The sequence below is a fragment of the Trachemys scripta genome, chromosome 3 (genome assembly GCF_013100865.1).
Source record: "Trachemys scripta elegans isolate TJP31775 chromosome 3, CAS_Tse_1.0, whole genome shotgun sequence".
In the NCBI taxonomy this organism is placed as follows: Eukaryota; Metazoa; Chordata; order Testudines; family Emydidae; genus Trachemys; species Trachemys scripta.
This window is the reverse complement of record NC_048300.1, coordinates 98413303-98430954: the sequence shown is the minus strand read 5'-3', so window position 1 is coordinate 98430954 and position 17652 is coordinate 98413303. Positions and strand designations below refer to the sequence as shown.

Genomic DNA, 17652 nt, shown 5'->3' with positions numbered 1-17652 from the left:
GGCCATGCAAGACAGTATCAAAAAGTCCAAGATCTACCACATCTACCACTTCTCCCTCCCTGCCCTCCATCCACAAGGCTCATTAACCTGTCAAAGAAAGCTATCAGGGTTGGTTTGACATGATTTGTTTTTGACAAATCCATGCTGACTGTACTTATCACCTTATTATCTTCTAGATGTTTGCAAATTGCTTGCTTGATTATTTGCTTCATTATCTTTCTGGGTACAGAAGTTAAGCTGACTGGTCTGGAATTCCCTGGGTTGTTCTTATTTCCCTTTTTATAGATTGGCATTATATTTGCCTGTTTCCAATCTTCTGGAATCTCTCCCCCATTGTGCTTGGTCCTCACAATATCACAGCATTGGACAGTACTGCATATCCCTAAGAGGGTCTTTATGCTAGCGTGCAAAATATTCACACCTGTTCACATAGGGCTCAATGAAATCAGTTGGAGTGCTACCACTGACTTCAAAGGGTGAATGTTTAGGCCAATACTTATGTATGCAGTGTGACTGTAGCTCTGTCGGTCCCAGGATATTAGAGAGACAAGTTGGGTGAGGTAATATCTTTTACTGGACCAAATTCTATTGCCTGTACTTGTTAAAGAATAATATTTCATGCCCTAGTGCTATTTAATTATAACAACAACAACAACACCCATAGTTAAGGTTGCCCGATACTCTCCATTTTAAGACCCTGCTTTCAGTTGCTTATAATTAGCTAAAAATGGTTCGGCTATTTTGGGAGACTGAGATTGGGGGAAATGCATTGGTAAAACAATGTTAAAAGCATTTATACCCATTTTGCTGAGACGCACTAGTGCCTCTGTGCCTTGGAGCAGGCATTTGAAATATGGCAGCTGGGTTGCTCTGGTATTGGGGATGTGCCTTTTGCAATTGATGTGAAAATCCACCCAACTTTGACCAAGTTGCAAGCCTCTGAAAATAGTAATTTACACATACATGCTCAATAGAGATTTGTTAGATTCTGGGGGCAAAATTTCCTCAAAATTCCAGCTGCAGTGTGCATGCTCCAGCCCCTGACAACTCTTGTGTGCTGATTAGACTCTGCATGTGCCAGCCATACGGAGTGACTGAGAATGTTCCATCCCAGAGCCATTGGGGCCAAGCAGGACTTTTCCTGCAGGCTGGTGTGGTTTCAGGTACCAGAACTGAGAGGAGGAATAGTGTTTGTCTTATGCTCTGTGCACCTCCTGGTGGTGCCCAGGTAGTGTGGTGAAAAGGGAACATCCTGATGTGCTTGAACGTATAGGGGTGAAGTGGGAGAGGCAGACAGGCAGGATGGAGGATGTGTTCTGGGAACAGAGGGAGAAAGGGGCAGGCTCTGGGAGAATGGGAGCAGAGGAAGGTGGACAGAAGGGCTCAGATGGGGAAGGAATGGCAGGGTCAGACTGGGTGAGATGGGGCAGCTGTCTGCAACCCATAGAACATACTCTTTCAGAATCTGGAATAGAACCCAGAATTCCCTAGTCCCAACAGTACTGCAACTGACTGACAACAAAGAAAAGTGGCAAAGTGTTTGATTGGGCAAGCCACTAGAGGAGGAGGACAGAGCATAACAGCCTCTTAATGCTACCCATTAACTCAAGTGGAAGAGGTCTGTTCTGTGGATCTATAGCGGATCTGCTGATGACCTACAAAATTGCAAAAAAAAAAAAAACAAAAAAAAAAAAAAACCAAAATTGTATTCAAAGAACATTACGGTTGTGAAGTCAAGCATTCAAAAATTAGGAAATGCCAGGATTGAGGTTGCCTGTGCAGCCTTAATTCAGTTCCTTTGTGCATGTGTATTATGATTCAGTCTTTAATTACATGATCACATACTATTCAGAACTGGATTCTGTTCCTGCCTCTGCCACAGAGTTGCTCTGAGATGCTGGGCAAATCTCTTAAACTAAATTTTGCGTGTGTAGCCACTAATTGTGTGTTCCTTGCTAACTTGTGCCCAACTTGAGACCTTGGGGTCAGATTCGCAGAAGTATTGAAGGTGCACTGCTGCATCTGAAATCAGTGGGAGCTGTACTTCACATATTTGAAGCACTACAAAAGCGATTATCTGAAAAATCAGGCCCTAGGGATCTCAGATTGGGCACCCAAAACTAGTGGACCAATGACAGTTTTGCCCTTAATCTCTCTGTGCCTTAAATCCCCATCTATAAACGGGCAATAACACCTTTCCCCATAGAGTTATTCTGAAGATAAATTCTTCATGTTTTTGAACATTGAGATATTACAGTGAGTACCATGGAAAAGCTCACGAGGAAATTAATACAATATTCAGTGCAGGCCTCAAATGGTGTGCAATAAATAAAACCGGAGGTCATACATTGAGTATAAACTATTGAATAGCTGCTCATTTGGTGAGCACAGTCCATCCTGTTCAGTGAATGTGGCAGGGACACTGTGTGGGGGAGGAAATATTATGTGATCATATAATTAAAGACTGAATCACAATGCTATATGGACAAGAGGGGAGCAAACGAAAGTTGCACAGACAACCATCATCTTGACATTTCCCAGATTGTTTGTTTGTTTGTTTTGTTTTTTTTAATGCTTGACTTTGCAACTTTAACATTCTGTGAATGTATTTTTTTCTGTATGTTAACATGACAATGCCACTTTAACCAGCCTTGCCAGGAAGGAGTTTTGGTACAATAGTTTCATATTACGTTGTCTCCTCCTTAAGTGTGAATTGGCAGCAACCACTCTGATAACGTAATATTCCAAATCTTCTTAAGTCGACTGTGGCATTACAGTAAGTGTGGAATTATGAACTATATCTCTTGTCTGCTCAGCTGTTTTTCACACTCCACTTTTAGTAAATATTTTTTCCCTTCTTAAATTGATAATACTAGTTACTGGGCTGTAACAGGAGGCTTTGACCACCATCAGGTTTGGTTTGGTTTCGTTTTGTTTGTTTTTTGTTTCTTTGTTGGTCTGTTAATCCGCATGTGAACATCAGATTTAGGGAAGTTAAGTACCTAGTAAGATTCTCCCCCCCCCCCCCCCCCCCCCAAAAAAAGAAAAGAAAAAAAAGAACTGTATCTGCATCTTTAGGCACCTAAATAGGCACTGACAATCTTGCCCTAGACTAATTGTTGAACTGTACAATTATGATCCGCCTGTGCATATAGACCCATATCCAGTTCTCTTTGCCTCTGTTGCGTCTAGAATTTGGGTTTGATTAGCTTTCCTCTTATTTACCTAATTTGGGGAGCACTCACTATATGGGCCAGAACTGCAACTCTCTATCAAACACTCTGTATGTGACAGAGAGAGAGAGAAAAGAGTTGGCTAGTCACATAGTGCAGGCTTTCCTAACTTCCAACTGCTAAATCATATTAAGACTACTAAAAATGCACTCCTTGCTTGACTTTTTTTTAATGTAAGTACAGTTAACTTCTCTAGTTACTACAGGGATGTGTCATGATGACTGATTGTGAATGGGAGGGAGGTGATCCACAAGGCAGTCTCTCTAAAACTGTAGTCCACACTATAAACAAATGTGAGAATCTCAATGTAAATAAATCTAGCTATATAATCCTCTTTGCTCTCTTTAAAGGAATTAATTCTTGGAGCATTTCTTGAAGATACTTTGATAGCAATGCTGAAGACATATTGATGGTTGTGAAGTGAATAACTTTCAGAAACAGTGCCCTTATAGAGAAGGTGTGTGTATTAGCTTTCTAATATATAAAATGATGACCCTCCCTTATCTCAAAAGGGTGTTATTAAGCTAATTCATTAAAGTTGGAGCCGTGCTCCAATTGAAGCCACTATGTCTGCATGTGCTTCAAATTGCCTCTTACTCACTACTAAGGGATTTTAATTGGGGACATCTTTCTCAACTGACACTGGTTTAGTATCTTTGCACCTCACCCAGAGAATTGGCTTACTATTAATATTGCTTTTATTTATTTTAGATCTAGTGAAAGCAAACTAGCATCACTATGTATTTCAATAACATTTGAAATTGAGTATGGGCTAGGTGACCTGCAGTAAAAGATTTTTTGCATCACTAGACTCCAATATACAACCATACTGGAATTATTGCTGCTAAAATGACAGCATAGTTAATTAGGTTACAGTGATACTTGATAGAGGTGAAAATGAACCACATTCATCTCATTCAGGCTGTCTGCACTCTCAATAAGACAGCATAGCTTTGGGTTTTGTCAGGTTACCTTTGCACCCCTAAGAAGTACCAACTAACTTTAAATAAAAGTCCACCGGAGATGTCAATTTTTAACTGACTGCAGCTCACCTAGCCTTCACCACTAGTTTCACACCTTAGTATGTAGAATGGATTTAAAGGAACACTGTCAACTTATGACCAGACTTCTTTACCTATGTTACTAATATCTAAAATCACTAGAAGTGTGTGTTTGTCACTACTTCTTGGAGGGTGTTTGTGCGCGTGTATGTATGTATTTAAGTTCTCTCAGTTTTGACAATGAAAATCAACATGTTTGTTTAAACTTTCATTTTTGGGTCCTCCATGCTGCAATAGTTGCATTCCCAATATTGCTGGGGGATGATTATTTTAATTTAAAATGTAATTGGATTTATTTGTGTGTGTGGTGGTTTTTTTTTTTTTTTGGTGGAAATGCTTCCCTTGGTCCTAGGTTTTATATAAGCTGTTCTTGCAAAATGTAAATCTTGAACCAAACTTAAGCAGTTTCCCTTTCATCCTCTATGGAGAGGATGAGTTTGAACTTTAGAGAGACATTTTTAGGGTGTCAAGTATCAGAGGGGTAGCCGTGTTAGTCTAAAAATGTAAAAAGTAAGAGGGTCCTGTGGCACCTTCTTAAAAGTGCCACAGGACCCTCTGTTACTTTTTACATTTTTAGGGGTTAGTTGTCATTAAAGAGAGAAGTGGGTATAACTATTTATATTTCTCTAACACAAATGTTTTTGTTTTACTTTCTGTGTGTTTATTAACTTCAGTGGCTATCTGTGGGTTTTTGGGTTTTTTGTTGTTGACTAGTCTCCTGTGGTGGCTATCCCCAAACACTCTAGCATTGTGCTAGTGCATGATAACTGAAAAAGGAAACTAATTTATAAGCAAAACTGTCTAAACTGTCCTGTTCATGTGTTTCCTCTAAACTGAATGAAATATAGAAAATAAACAAATGGTGCACATGGTGAAGCATAGTTTAGATTCTCTAAAAATATTCTTGGAGTTTAAAAAACTTCAGATACTGTTAAGAGTAAGGAATTCATTTTCAATTATTTTTATCTTAGATTTAGGCTATTGTAGTACTCCCATGGGCAGTTTGATCCTTTAGTGTGGCTGAATCCATAGTCTGCCTCTCCAGTACTTTCACAACAGTGCTCAAATCAATTTCATATTATTTCACATCTTCCATTTCATTAACAGTGGCATGTAAAACTTGATTATAAAACCTGACCATGAGAACAGGAAGACAAACCTCTTCTTTGAAATTGTTAGGAGTAAATCATTCTGTTTCATGAGAAGGTGCTCTGGGCCTGCTTTTAAAGCAGAAAGAGACAAAAAATATCCCAGCAACAAAACCTCATGCTAGGTCCCCATTCTTAATTTGTCACAAGCTTTTTGTGGAAGACTGAATTCTATGTCTTAACAAGACCAAAACTATCTTTCCCTTTTTCTTTTTGGTGTGTGGGGGGAGGGAGGGAGAAGATGTCTCATGCAACACTGCATTTAAATTAACAAATTAAAAACCATTTTGGCCTCAAAAAATGACAGATTTATGTGCTTTAGCTCATTTCTGCTACTGTAGTGTGTATTTTGAAATCACCACAAACACCTTGATGCTATTGCTTTCTGTAGTATAGAAAAGTTGTGCAGTATAGCTGCTGTTTGTCAGTTCTCCTGCTGATAAACTTCCACCCCACTGAGTGACGTTTGCATTGTTGACAGGATAGCGCTCCTGCCAACAACGCGCTGTTCACCCTGGTGCTTGTTGCAGCAAAACTTGCCTTTTTGGGGATGGGGGCGGGCAATTAACACCTCTGAAAGATTGTCGCTCAATTGCCAGTGTAGACATAGCCTTGTACTGGTGTAAAGAATGTGGTGGTGGTTTTTTTTTTTGGTTTAGCTTATTGCCTGGAAGGGAATAAAGCTAAACTAAAAAAGCCACTATTATGCCAAGGTAAGAGTGTCTACCCTGGGGCTATACTACTATAATTTTATTGGTTTCACTGGTAAATTTTGCCTTGGGGACAAGCCCTCAGGCCCCAATCCTGAAAACACTTGCATGTGTCCAGTGTCTTTAAGTGGGATTATTCATATCCATAAAAGTAAGTGTATGCGTGAGCATTTGCAGAATTCTGGCTTAAAAGCTCTTTAAAATCCCTAGCAAGAGTCCTGCTAAGCCTGTTCTACAACACTTTAAGGTATGTGTGTCAAAGAGGGTAGTTACTGTGTGAGGGGGCTGCAATTAGGATTTTGTTTTTGTTCCTTAACTTTTAAAAACTATGCAACAGATCATAAATCTGCATTTTTGACTGTCACTGTCTTCACTGGGTCCACACCCTATACCCCTTGGCCATGTCTGCACTAAGCTTTTTTTTTTTTTTTTAAACTTTGAAATAATTTAGTGTCAACTAATTCATGGTAGTTAACACCTTTGTAAAGGCTAGTGTGGACACGCCCTTGAAAAATGAAAATGTAAGGCAGAGCATTGTTCAGTTTAGTGTCAAAACATAGAACAATAGAGGTAGTGTGCTTATTGTATTATTCATGTACATATTTAATTCAGTAATCACTCTTTAATTTAAATGGCTCTGTCATGGAATTCCAGCTTCTAAATTGCAGTGCCACAGAAACCTTGCTTTAGTAAATTTGATCTCTTGTATTGGCTGTCGATTAGTTTTATGTCTCAAGTACCAAGAATTTGAAAATAAACATACAGTGCTCCAATAATGGAAGAGACGTGCCACTAGGATAATCTGATGTTTAGTTTTAATTTAGCTCGATGAAGAGTTGGTTCTGCGTCTGCTCCACATTTAGCACTCACTGAATTTAACAGAAGTTCAGTGTGCTGAATGACACCAGAATTGGGCTTTAGCTGACATGGATCCCCTTAAGTGCTCTGCTTCTTTCCTAAAATCCCAGCCTGAACTTTGCCATATCAATCCTTGTAACCAGTTCTTTCCCTGCCACATTTTTTGTGCATGTGTTTGTACTCTGCAAACATGTTGACAGGTTTTATTGAGGCAAAAACTGCAAAGGCAGAATTCTAAGGTTTCTGATCATTTGGGTTAGTGATTCAGTAAATGGTCAGGGTCTAGAAGGCATCTAGGTGCAGAGAAATCTTGTTTGTTTGTTTTTTCCAATTAGATGTGTGCTGTTCTACACACAGCAGTAATGACTGCAAGCTTCTTATTAAACCTTAATTATTTGTTTACAAGAATCATGGCAATTTTTTTTATTTTAACTATTGACAGGTTTTTGGATGTACAGCTTTCAATAATGCATGATTAAAAAAGAGGGGGAAAATATTACTGAGCCCTATTGCTACCACAAGGGAACTCAAGTGCCAGTGTCTTAGCACCTCTAATCCAGTGACATGTGTCAAGTGATGCAGGGAAGTTGAGAGGGTGGTATTTTGTGGTGGTTTATGCAAAGATATTTTAAATGTGAAACTTAAAAAAATATATTCTATTTAATACATTTTTTAATTTTTCTGTTTTTGTTTTTTTTCCCTTCTCCCCAACCCTCTTTGCCTACAGGCAGGATGAAAGACCGGTTATGTGAACTGTATGAATTAGCTAGGCTTTATAACCAACAGTTTCCTAACAATGAGGATGATGAGAGTTTACCTCATGAAACCCTCCTATTTGAGACTGATTATGCCCTCGCAGCTCTTTACAAAGATATCCAGAGTATCAGAACAGACAACCTGCACTTGAAAGAGGACGTCAAACGGCTAGGTAAACAAAATAATCGCTTTCTTACCTCCATGCGCCGTCTTAGTAGTATCAAACGAGATACTAACAGCATCGCCAAAGACATAAAGGCCCGTGGAGAAGGCATCCACAGGAAACTCCAGACAATGAAAGACTTCAGTGAAGATGCAGAAACAAAACATGGCACGATGTCTGTCATAACCCGTGTATCAAAGAATCACTATGTTGACCTCATGCATGCCTTTCAGGAAGCCATGTTTGAGTACAATGAGGCAGAGATGAACCAGTGGGAGAACTGCAAGATTCGGATCCAGAGACAGCTGGAGATCATGGGCAAGGATGTTTCTGGAAACCAGATTGAAGACATGATCGAGCAAGGCAAGTGGGACGTTTTCTCTGAGAATCTCCTGTCTGATGTCAGAGGGGCTCGTGCAGCATTGAACGAGATAGAGACGCGACACAAAGAGTTGATGAAGTTGGAGAGTCGCATCAGGGAGGTTCATGAGCTCTTTCTGCAGGTGGCACTACTGGTGGAGCAACAGGCCGACACCTTTGACATCATTCAACTGAATGTGGAAAAAGTTGAGGACTATGTAGGAGAGGCTAAATGTCAGGTCAGGAAAGCTTTGGAATACAGGAGGAAACACCCTTGTCGAACACTCCTCTGCTGTTGCTTGTCATGCTGCAAAAGCTGATTCTCCTACTCAAGCCATTAGACCAACTTGAATGTGCCCTAAGAATGTACAGTTGAAATAGTGCTTTTTAAAATGGGCTACTCTTTGGAACAGGGTTGGTTTTGGGGGATTGGGGTGATTACCCCTTGTCTTAGATGCCTTAAGCACATTTATGTGCTAATAAAAGCCAAATGTTGCTGGCAAATCATTTTTATTATCTTTAACAAAAAAAAAAAAATTCAAGCCTAACCGATTTGGCTATAATCAAGGCTAGAGTGCTTGAGAGCCTCATAAAATGATATATGCTCCAATCTGACACCACCTAATTTAAAGAATGAATGAAAGGCTCATAGCTTAATCGATGAAGGATGAGTGTTGGTGTGCCACGAGGTGGCTATTTTCTATCTTCCACAGTGAGATTGCATGGGGTACAGCTCTATTGCTGTAGTGATGTAATTCTGTGGTGCTTCATAAGTTTGCCTGCCTTTAGGAAACTTGGAGCCCACATGATGCAATCCTTGAGCAATTCATTGCCACATTCATTTGAAGAAACAGTAAGTCTGTTACACTAATAACAGAAAATATAGAATTAGTTTCTTAAACCTTTTTACACAAGGAGCTTGATTCTGATCTCACACTGGTTTTACACCAGTGGAACTCCTTTGAAATGAATGAAGCGAATTTTGATCTATTCCAGTGTAGATAAGATCAAACTCAGTCCCAAGAAGTGGTCATTCCTCTTTTTTCCTCACTCCCTCCTCCCCCTCCCCCCAATCCCTTTCATCATTGTGAACACACCAGAATTTTGACCAGGTCACAGGAAACACTGAAAAATTAAGACCTCTCTTCAACTGACTCTTTACTTTAGTCATTTAAATACTCTGTTTAATGTTGTTGTCTTTAAGTTTGTAATGTAGTCTGCTGGAGGACTGAAAATGGTCATGGCAAACTTTTTTCAAAGATTTTTTAGCCCTGTAAATAAATAATGCAACTATCTCCTCTCAAATGTGACTTAACACCCATAAATGGACACTTGTCTGGAGGGCAAATGCAACATTTTAGAGATTCACACACACATTTGAAGTTGTAGCGACAGATTTACCTTGTAAATAGATGCTTATTTTTGTAAGAAAATGTATTGATATTGTGTGTTTGTATATGTTAACATGAAGGTATTAATAACAATGTTTACTCTGGTTAGTTATGAAGACTGATGGGGCTGTCTTGTGCCTCTGCGACAACTGCACATTGAAAAGAGACTAGACCCCTTTATTCAATACTCCTGTATGAGCCAACATTTTGGAGTCAAAATGACACTTCCTTTTATTGGGTTTGGAAAGTTTTCCCTCCTCCTTCTAAAACCTTCTCTGATTGACCATATTAGGTTTGGACAAAAAGGGAGGAAGAGAAATTTAAGGCCGAATTTTGAAGTCCTTAATTGATTATAGTTCCCATTGGTTTCACTTGATTGAGAGCTGAAGAATTTGTCCCTTCCTTTTGAAGACCTTTGAGCTCTGTTAGCCCTACTGAGAACAGAGGGCAATGCCAAAAGTATGCACAATATTCCAACTACAGTATTTTTAAGCAGCTTTCTGCTACATTGTGATTTATTGGTACTTTGAACTCATACAAGACTTTTTTTTTTTTTTTTTTTTTTCCTCCAGAAGTTAGTGACTTCAAAGATCTTCTGTTTGGTTAACTTTTTCCCCTTTTTTGTCCTTTTTAATAATATATTATTTTAACATTTCACATTTGTATTTTGGTGATTTCCTGCCCAGATGCACCCAGCTATCCTTCTGCACCCTTCACAATGAAAGGTTCCTCTTTCTGTCTTTTGCACACTAAATGTCTATTGTAACAAATTCTTTTAAATTACTTATAAAACAATAAGGCCTTGCAAAAACAAATGGATACTCACTTCTAAGCTTTCTGTGCCTAGCAAGAAAATGTTTCTTGCTGGGCAGGCTTGCCACATGGAGGATGAGGGCATTGGATGAAGAACTGTGGACAAGAACTTTTTTCTTTCTCAAGATGAAAGTCACTTTGCTTTGAACTAAATATTATATTAAGCACCCGTGTCTGTATTTGCATGTATTCATTAGATAGAATTTATGTAGGGTACGAATGAGCCTCAAACAAGAGGGTGTTTGTGGTATACAGTAAAGTCTTGAAGCCATCAGTGTTACATTTGCTGGGGGAAATGCAAACAATTCAAATCTGAACTGTAAGGGGGAAGAGAATGGGGTGTAAAATGTACTGGCTGGCACCAGTTACTAATATTTAAGAGGCGTTGTCATGTTGAGTAGCACCTTAATACTTAGTACTCCATAAGCAGTCCCAATCAAGTCAGACTGTTCCTGAAGAAAGGTACATGTGCATGAGGATATCCGAATCTAGACTTAAATCAGGCCACAGAAAACCTGAATCTATTTGCTGTCTATTGTATCTTTTTCCTCCCCCTTTTATGATAGTTATGTAAGTGTTCAAATTGTATTTTTTGTACATGTGTGTATCTAGAAATGCAATAAACGTATTTCAGTGTAATGGTAAAGATACAGAGAGTCACACCTTGAATCAGCAGATCTAAATAGTTACTTGCACATTGATATTCTGTGGAACTTGGAAAAAGTCACATTACCAAACTGTCTGTCCTTCTTTCATCAACTCATACATGTGCCTGAAACATTAATGGGAAAAAATGTTCTGCTAGTCTTCCTTGCTAATGTAACTCACACTTCATGTTTTTTCAGAAAATCTTAAACATTCCTCCATTGCAAGAAGGGGAACAAATTAAATGCAGCCGTTCTGAGAGATCCTTAAGATAATATTTAAAACATCACACTGTTAATTTCCATTCTAATGCTGCATCCTCACTGGCACGCAAGAAAAGGAACTGAGATAAGGAAGAAGAAGAAACCTATTTTGAAACAAGAAAAATAGTTATGTTGTGAAAATAGTTAAGGCTTGCATGCATCCAAACGGCTGTGATTTAGCAATCCCCTATTAGAGTTTTTCCACCTTGGATAGTATATAATGGAGAGCTACATAATATACTATAAAATTATCTTGTCAAATATATTCTTAAGAAAGCTAAAGCTTGCAAAGTTGCTTTTTAAACTCACCTGCTCCAGCAACAAACAATATTAAATCTCTCGAGTACTGTAGTCTGTTTGAATGTGCATTGCAGAGTCAATACAGCTCTGGGAGAGTGAGCTAGCATATATTCTGTCTTGTGCATCATCAATAAAACTCTTAACTAATTCCTAAGTGGAGGGCCAGGTTTGGCCATTAATACTCATACAAGCACTACAGAAAACAATGGAGTTGCACAGGTGTAACTGATGTCCAAATTTGACCTGCAAAACACTATGTATCATGGTGAGGTTTGAGCCAAAAAGAATTTGGGTACAAAACGCATACAGAGAGCTTGACCTTCAAATCTTGGAGAGTTGGGGTGAGGCAGAGAAGAGAACGTAGTTCACCTTCCAGCTGGTGGGAACTAGAGCTGGAAGTTATGGAAACACCGGTGTGGAATTCCTCAAAGTTAATTTCAGTTCCATGTTTGTTGTAGAACCATATGTAAAATAGTGAACTACTTTCAGGATTTAAGACTTCTGTTTCCTGTAACTATGTATTGCTTAATGCTGTGCTTTTTGACTTTACCCATCTGTGACCTTGCCTTGTCATCATTTATGTAGTGTTTTGGAAAGGATGGATTTCACTGTAGTTAGAGAATGAAACACAGTGTCATGTCCCTGTAGGATGAGTGGGGGAAGAAGATAAAAGGGGGTTGATAGCGTGTCAGTGCATTTATAAAACAAGGTAGGCAATGGAAGCAATCATGGGGAAAAATAAGCTGCTAGTAAATCTAGAGCCATGCCTAGGGAGGTGCAAACAGTTTGATTGCATGTACCCTCCTTTTGCCTATGACACGGCACTACCTTCTAAGCCACAGGGTTGGAGCCAGGAGCAATGACATTAAAGAAAAAGGGTGTTTTGGGGGGTGGGGAGGAGGCAGTTAATGTGAAAGAGGAAATGATGGGAATGGCAGGAGCTTCATGAGGAAATCGGTGACAGTATCCTCCTGATACTGGCAGAGGGGAACTGAAAACCAGACAAGCCTTCACAGGGTGACACACTTCCTCTAAAATTATACACTTGGCATTGAAGAAAAAATTGTATTACTCATACCATGCACTTATTAATAGATGAGGAATTTTCAATGCTATATGTTAGTGGTTACTCCATAGCATCTTTTGGGGGTTCAATGTTTGTTGAACTGTATAAAATTTGTTTTGAGTTATTGGGGTAGAACTTGTAAATTGTAACTTCAACATGGAGGATTCCAGCCCTCCCAAGAACTGCAGCAGTCCAGGGGCCATCTCTGTGGCACTTGTTTTGAAAGAATCTTCTAGAAAAAAATGTTATACAGGTTCTAGGCACTGCCCCCTCTTCCCCCAACCCTCATTTAAGCAATAAAAATAGTCACTGGCCCAAATGTCTTTCCTCTCTTCTCTAAAGCTACTGAGGAGGGGTTGGGCTTAATGGAATATATTTATTGGCAGCCCTCTATTTACTTTGTGATATTTAATTTATAGGATTTGTGGCCAGCACACCAGACTGTTACATTAATTTTACATATAGTTACATTTTAGAAATTGGAATAAACTTTCCAGCCCTGTCAGAAAGCCAGTAACAATTGGAAGATAAATGAGATGGGCACAGTGCAAGACTTGATGCTTCATATCTCTCTAAAAATGAAAAGGATATGACCATGGCAGGAAATGAACTATCATTTTATACACAGTTTACATGACTACCTCTAAAGCAGATAAAACACAATGTGATTTTCATGTGAACCTAATACTTTTTTTTCTTCAGAAATGTAATAAACAAGTAGCCATTATGCCCTATTCTCAATTACTACCCTGTTTCTGAAATGGGCTGACAAAATTCAGATATTTAACTTTAGTGCTATAGGTGCACACTATGCACAAATAGGATGGTTTTGCAAACACACTAGGAAATATACGATGAAAGAGTACTGAGGAGACAGTTTTACACATTCCATTTACCAGTTTCATTGTAGGTCCTATATATATTGGACCTATGCTGTGGAAGAGCAGGGATATTTCAGTGGCCGATGGGGCATTCAGTACCACCTTTACAAAGTTGGGGGGCCTCTGCAAAGCCATTCAAATGGGTTCCCCAGTTATAAGCCCTAAATCTCACTATTGTGCTACTGTTTTACCACCAGCAGCAATGGAGATTTCTATTAAAGATGCCAGAAAGTTGCAACAGTATCAAGAAAACCAAGCAACACACCTTGGGGTCAAGCAAAAAGCATAACATGGAGAACACTCAAACGTGTTTTAATTGTGAGAAACAATCTCACCATGTAAATAATCGTTGGTTCAAGGAGAGAACCTGCAAGAAATTGGAGCCCACACACAAGACAAAGGTCAACACAAAACACTCAATCTTAAAAGCAAATTTCAGATTCACCAGTTTGCAGGTGCCAACATGGAGTCCCCACAGAATACTGAAGCATCTCTAGAACTGTATAACTTAGATTAGGGTTACCATATTTCAATACTGCAAAAAGAGGACACTCCACGGGGCCCTGGCCCCGCCCCTTCCCCAAAGTCCCCACCCCAACTCCACCCTCTCCCCTGAGCACCCCACATTCTCCCTCCTGCCCCCCGGCTGCTGCTGTGCCGGGGAAGTTGCTTCGGCCCCCACTGTGGTGAAGAGCAGCGGGAGCCAGGAAAGTTGGAGCCCGGGGAGAAGGCAGTCCCCTTACCGTGCCTCCCTATATTCCTGGACATGTCCGGCTTTTTGGAAATTCCTCCTGGACGGGGATTTGAGGACCAAAAAGCCGGACATGTCTGGGAAAATCCGGATGTATGGTAACCCTACCCCAGAGCTGCCTCCCACCCACCCGCCGGACCCCCCCAGGCCTCACCCCAGAGCCGCCACCCGCCCGCCCACTGGAACCCCCAGGCCTCACCCCAGAGCCGCCTTCCACCCACCCACTGGACCCCCCAGGCCTCACCACAGAGCCACCCACTCTCCACAGGGCCCATCTTCAGCCTTCTTCTGCCTCAGTGCCCCCTCTCCTGACAGCCTGCCCTCCGCATCCCCCCCACTCTCCAGAGCCTCTGCCTCAGAGCCCCCCACCCCCTCCCATAGCCCCCACCTTCCATAGCGCCTTCCACAGCACTCCCACCTCAGTCCTCCCTTCACCTCCCTCCATAACCCCTACCCTTCATTTCCCCACCTCCTCCCATAGCCCACCCCCTCCACAGCCCCCCACTTTCCACAGCCCCTGCCTCAGAGCCCCCCACCCCCTCCAATAGTCCCCTACCTTCAGAATCCCCCCACTTCAGAGTCCCCCACCCTTCACCTCCCTCAGGGGAGCCTCCACCCCGCTCCCAGCCGGACCCGGCAAGGCTGCGGCAGCTCAGGCTGCGGGAGGCACTGCAGCACGGGCCCTTCCCGGGTGGGGGAACTCCGGCTCCCGGGAGCCGCCTCTGTGTGCCGAGAAACTTTCTCTGCGCCGGGACACGCCCCCGGGCAGCGGCTCCGCCGGGGGAGGCAGCCCCGGCTGCATGGACCGCTGGCGGGGGGCTCCTTGCACAGCCAGGACGGAGGGGGGAGACTGAGGCTCTGCCAGAGCCACGGGGGATGCTCGGAGGAGGGAGAAGCGGCCGCGGGTCCCCCGCACCAGCAGCTGGCTGCAGAGACGCCACCGGTCCTAGCCATGGGGCGCAGGGTTGGAGCAGCATGGGGGGGTTGCAATCTGCAGGCTGAGCGAGCTGACACCCCAAGAGGAGGGGGGCAGTGTGTAGGGTTATCATACGTCCATATTTTCTGGATGTTTTTATATATTTAAAAAATCCTCCCAGACGGCAATTAACAACTAAAAAGCCGGACATGTCCCGGGAAATACGGACGTATGGTAACCCTAACTTAGATGACAATAAATGTAGTAGTATTTGGGTTCATTTACAAATAGAAGGAACTTAAAATGGAGCTTGCTGGCTGCTGTTTCTGTAATTTCAGAGCAGGGTTAGCAGAGGCTACTTAACAGTGTGAAGTTGCAGAAAACTTCAGTGCTTCTAAAACCACACACAGGCGAAATCCTCACTCCCTTGAATGCATCCGAAGAAGTGGGCTGTAGTCCACGAAAGCTTATGCTCTAATAAATTTGTTAGTCTCTAAGGTGCCACAAGTACTCCTGTTCTTCTTTTTGCGGATACAGACTAACACGGCTGTTACTCTGAAACTCCCTTGAATGTTATTACAGAGAAGGTGATATGTAATTGTAAGCAGCTGTGAAGTGCAGTGCTTGGGTACACATCTGTAGGGAAGCTGTTCAGCATTCAGGTTCTTGTAGATGTTGCTGATCTGAAATGCTTAAAAGATCTTATCTTGTCAGGAAATTGCAGAAGAATTTGAAAATGTTCTTAAAAATATTTATCTTGTAGCCTCTCAACTTTTATTATCAGTCATTTTCTGTTAGCTAAAGAGGTTACTTATAAGGATTGGAATTTATATATACAAGGTGTGTTGCTGTGGCACAAACTGTAAAATATACAGTTTCCCTTCAATAATAGACAGCTATAAACATTCACTATAATTCAGTTCTTGAGAATGGAGAGATAATTTTAGTCTGATAAAATGAGTGATCTTAATTAAAATAGTAATGAAGGGGAGAGGTGGAAAATAATTAATTGGATATTTTAGATTAAGAATTACAATAATTTAAATACTGTTGAATTGGGGTGGTCTAATGACTGAAATATTTATTTTTATCAATTAACAAATTAAAATATTCATACTCCATTGTTCAAATAGTGACTGAATGTTACTTAATGAGAGACTTATTCAGTGCATACATATTCACATGTGCACACACCCAGCTGTTTCAATCCTAGTTTTACATAGGCCTGTGATTTGTTCATCTAGGAGCAAAATGTCTCTGAAAGGTGTCAGCATTTCATTGCACTATAAGGAAGAACCACTCCTTCTTAGGAAACAGTTGTATGTCACTTTTAACCTGGCCACATATCCATAATGCTAAGGAAATCTTAATTATATTACTTATCCAGCTCCTTCTCACTTCTCTCATAACCATTATCTTAATGATTTTGCAATTTGCAAAAGAAAGACAATTATCAAGATTAGTTCTGTTGCCTAGCAACCAAGAACACTTATTTTTAACCAAAAAAGAAGATGGACGGTGATTACTGGATCTAGCCATATTAACACTTTTTTGTTATAAAGTCCTGTACATTCCTATTGAAGTCAGTGACGGTTCCATCCTGATATATATATGGGGGAAGATCCCAAATTTGGGTGACTCAAACTGAGGCTATGTCTACACTACAAAGTTATGCTGATGCAAGTTACATCAACATATAGCTGCCACATTTAGCATATCACTTGTGCACATTCATACTTGTTTCCTTGCATCAGTGCTGCATGTACTCACTAGAAGGGCTTGCGTTGATGCAGTGTGGTGCACCATAGGTAGGTATTTCAGTTTGCAACCTGCCACCATAAGCACACTGACTTTTGGAAAGTTGTGGCAATGATTGTTGGGGCAGAAACAAGTCACCCCGGAGATAATTGGGAAAAAGGGGTCAACTTCCCATAGTGCATTGTTCTTCATCTCATTATATCATCTCTATCCCATAATTTTTGTGCCTATTTTCAATTTCCCATGAGCCCACAGGGGACTTGTAGCTGTCCACCATACAGTCTGCACATCTCTGCGCTATTGTCATAAGCTTTGCAAGCACAGGACGCATGAGCCTCTAGTATTTGCAGAGCTGCAAGAAGAACTGCGAGGAACGTGATGATTTCCTGGTGGTCAGTTTGCTGTGGGTCATTGCGAGAACCAATTCAAGGTTCTTGGTAGCATTCATTGAGGAGCTGCAAATAGCGGAGCGCTGCTTCTGGGCTCAAGAAACAAGCACTGACTGGTGGGTTTACAATGTAATGCAGGCTTGGGATGATGAGCAGCAGCTGCAGAACTTACGGATGCACAAGGCCACAT

General features: G+C 41.0%; 1 protein-coding gene across 3 annotated transcripts in view; it reads left to right on the top strand.

Moving 5' to 3' along the window:
- Positions 1-11134, top strand: part of STX11 (syntaxin 11) — a 41770-nt gene extending 30636 nt beyond the window's left edge. For 2 of the 3 annotated variants that reach the window (XM_034765491.1, XM_034765490.1), the window contains one exon: positions 7738-11134. In XM_034765491.1, the coding sequence (XP_034621382.1) occupies positions 7743-8609 (867 nt within the window). In that variant the 5' untranslated portion in view covers positions 7738-7742 and the 3' untranslated portion in view covers positions 8610-11134. Of the gene's footprint in view, positions 1-3583; positions 3691-7737 lie in introns of all 3 variants that reach the window. The other variant, XM_034765492.1, reaches the window with a different exon arrangement.
- Positions 11135-17652: the final 6518 nt, after the last annotated feature.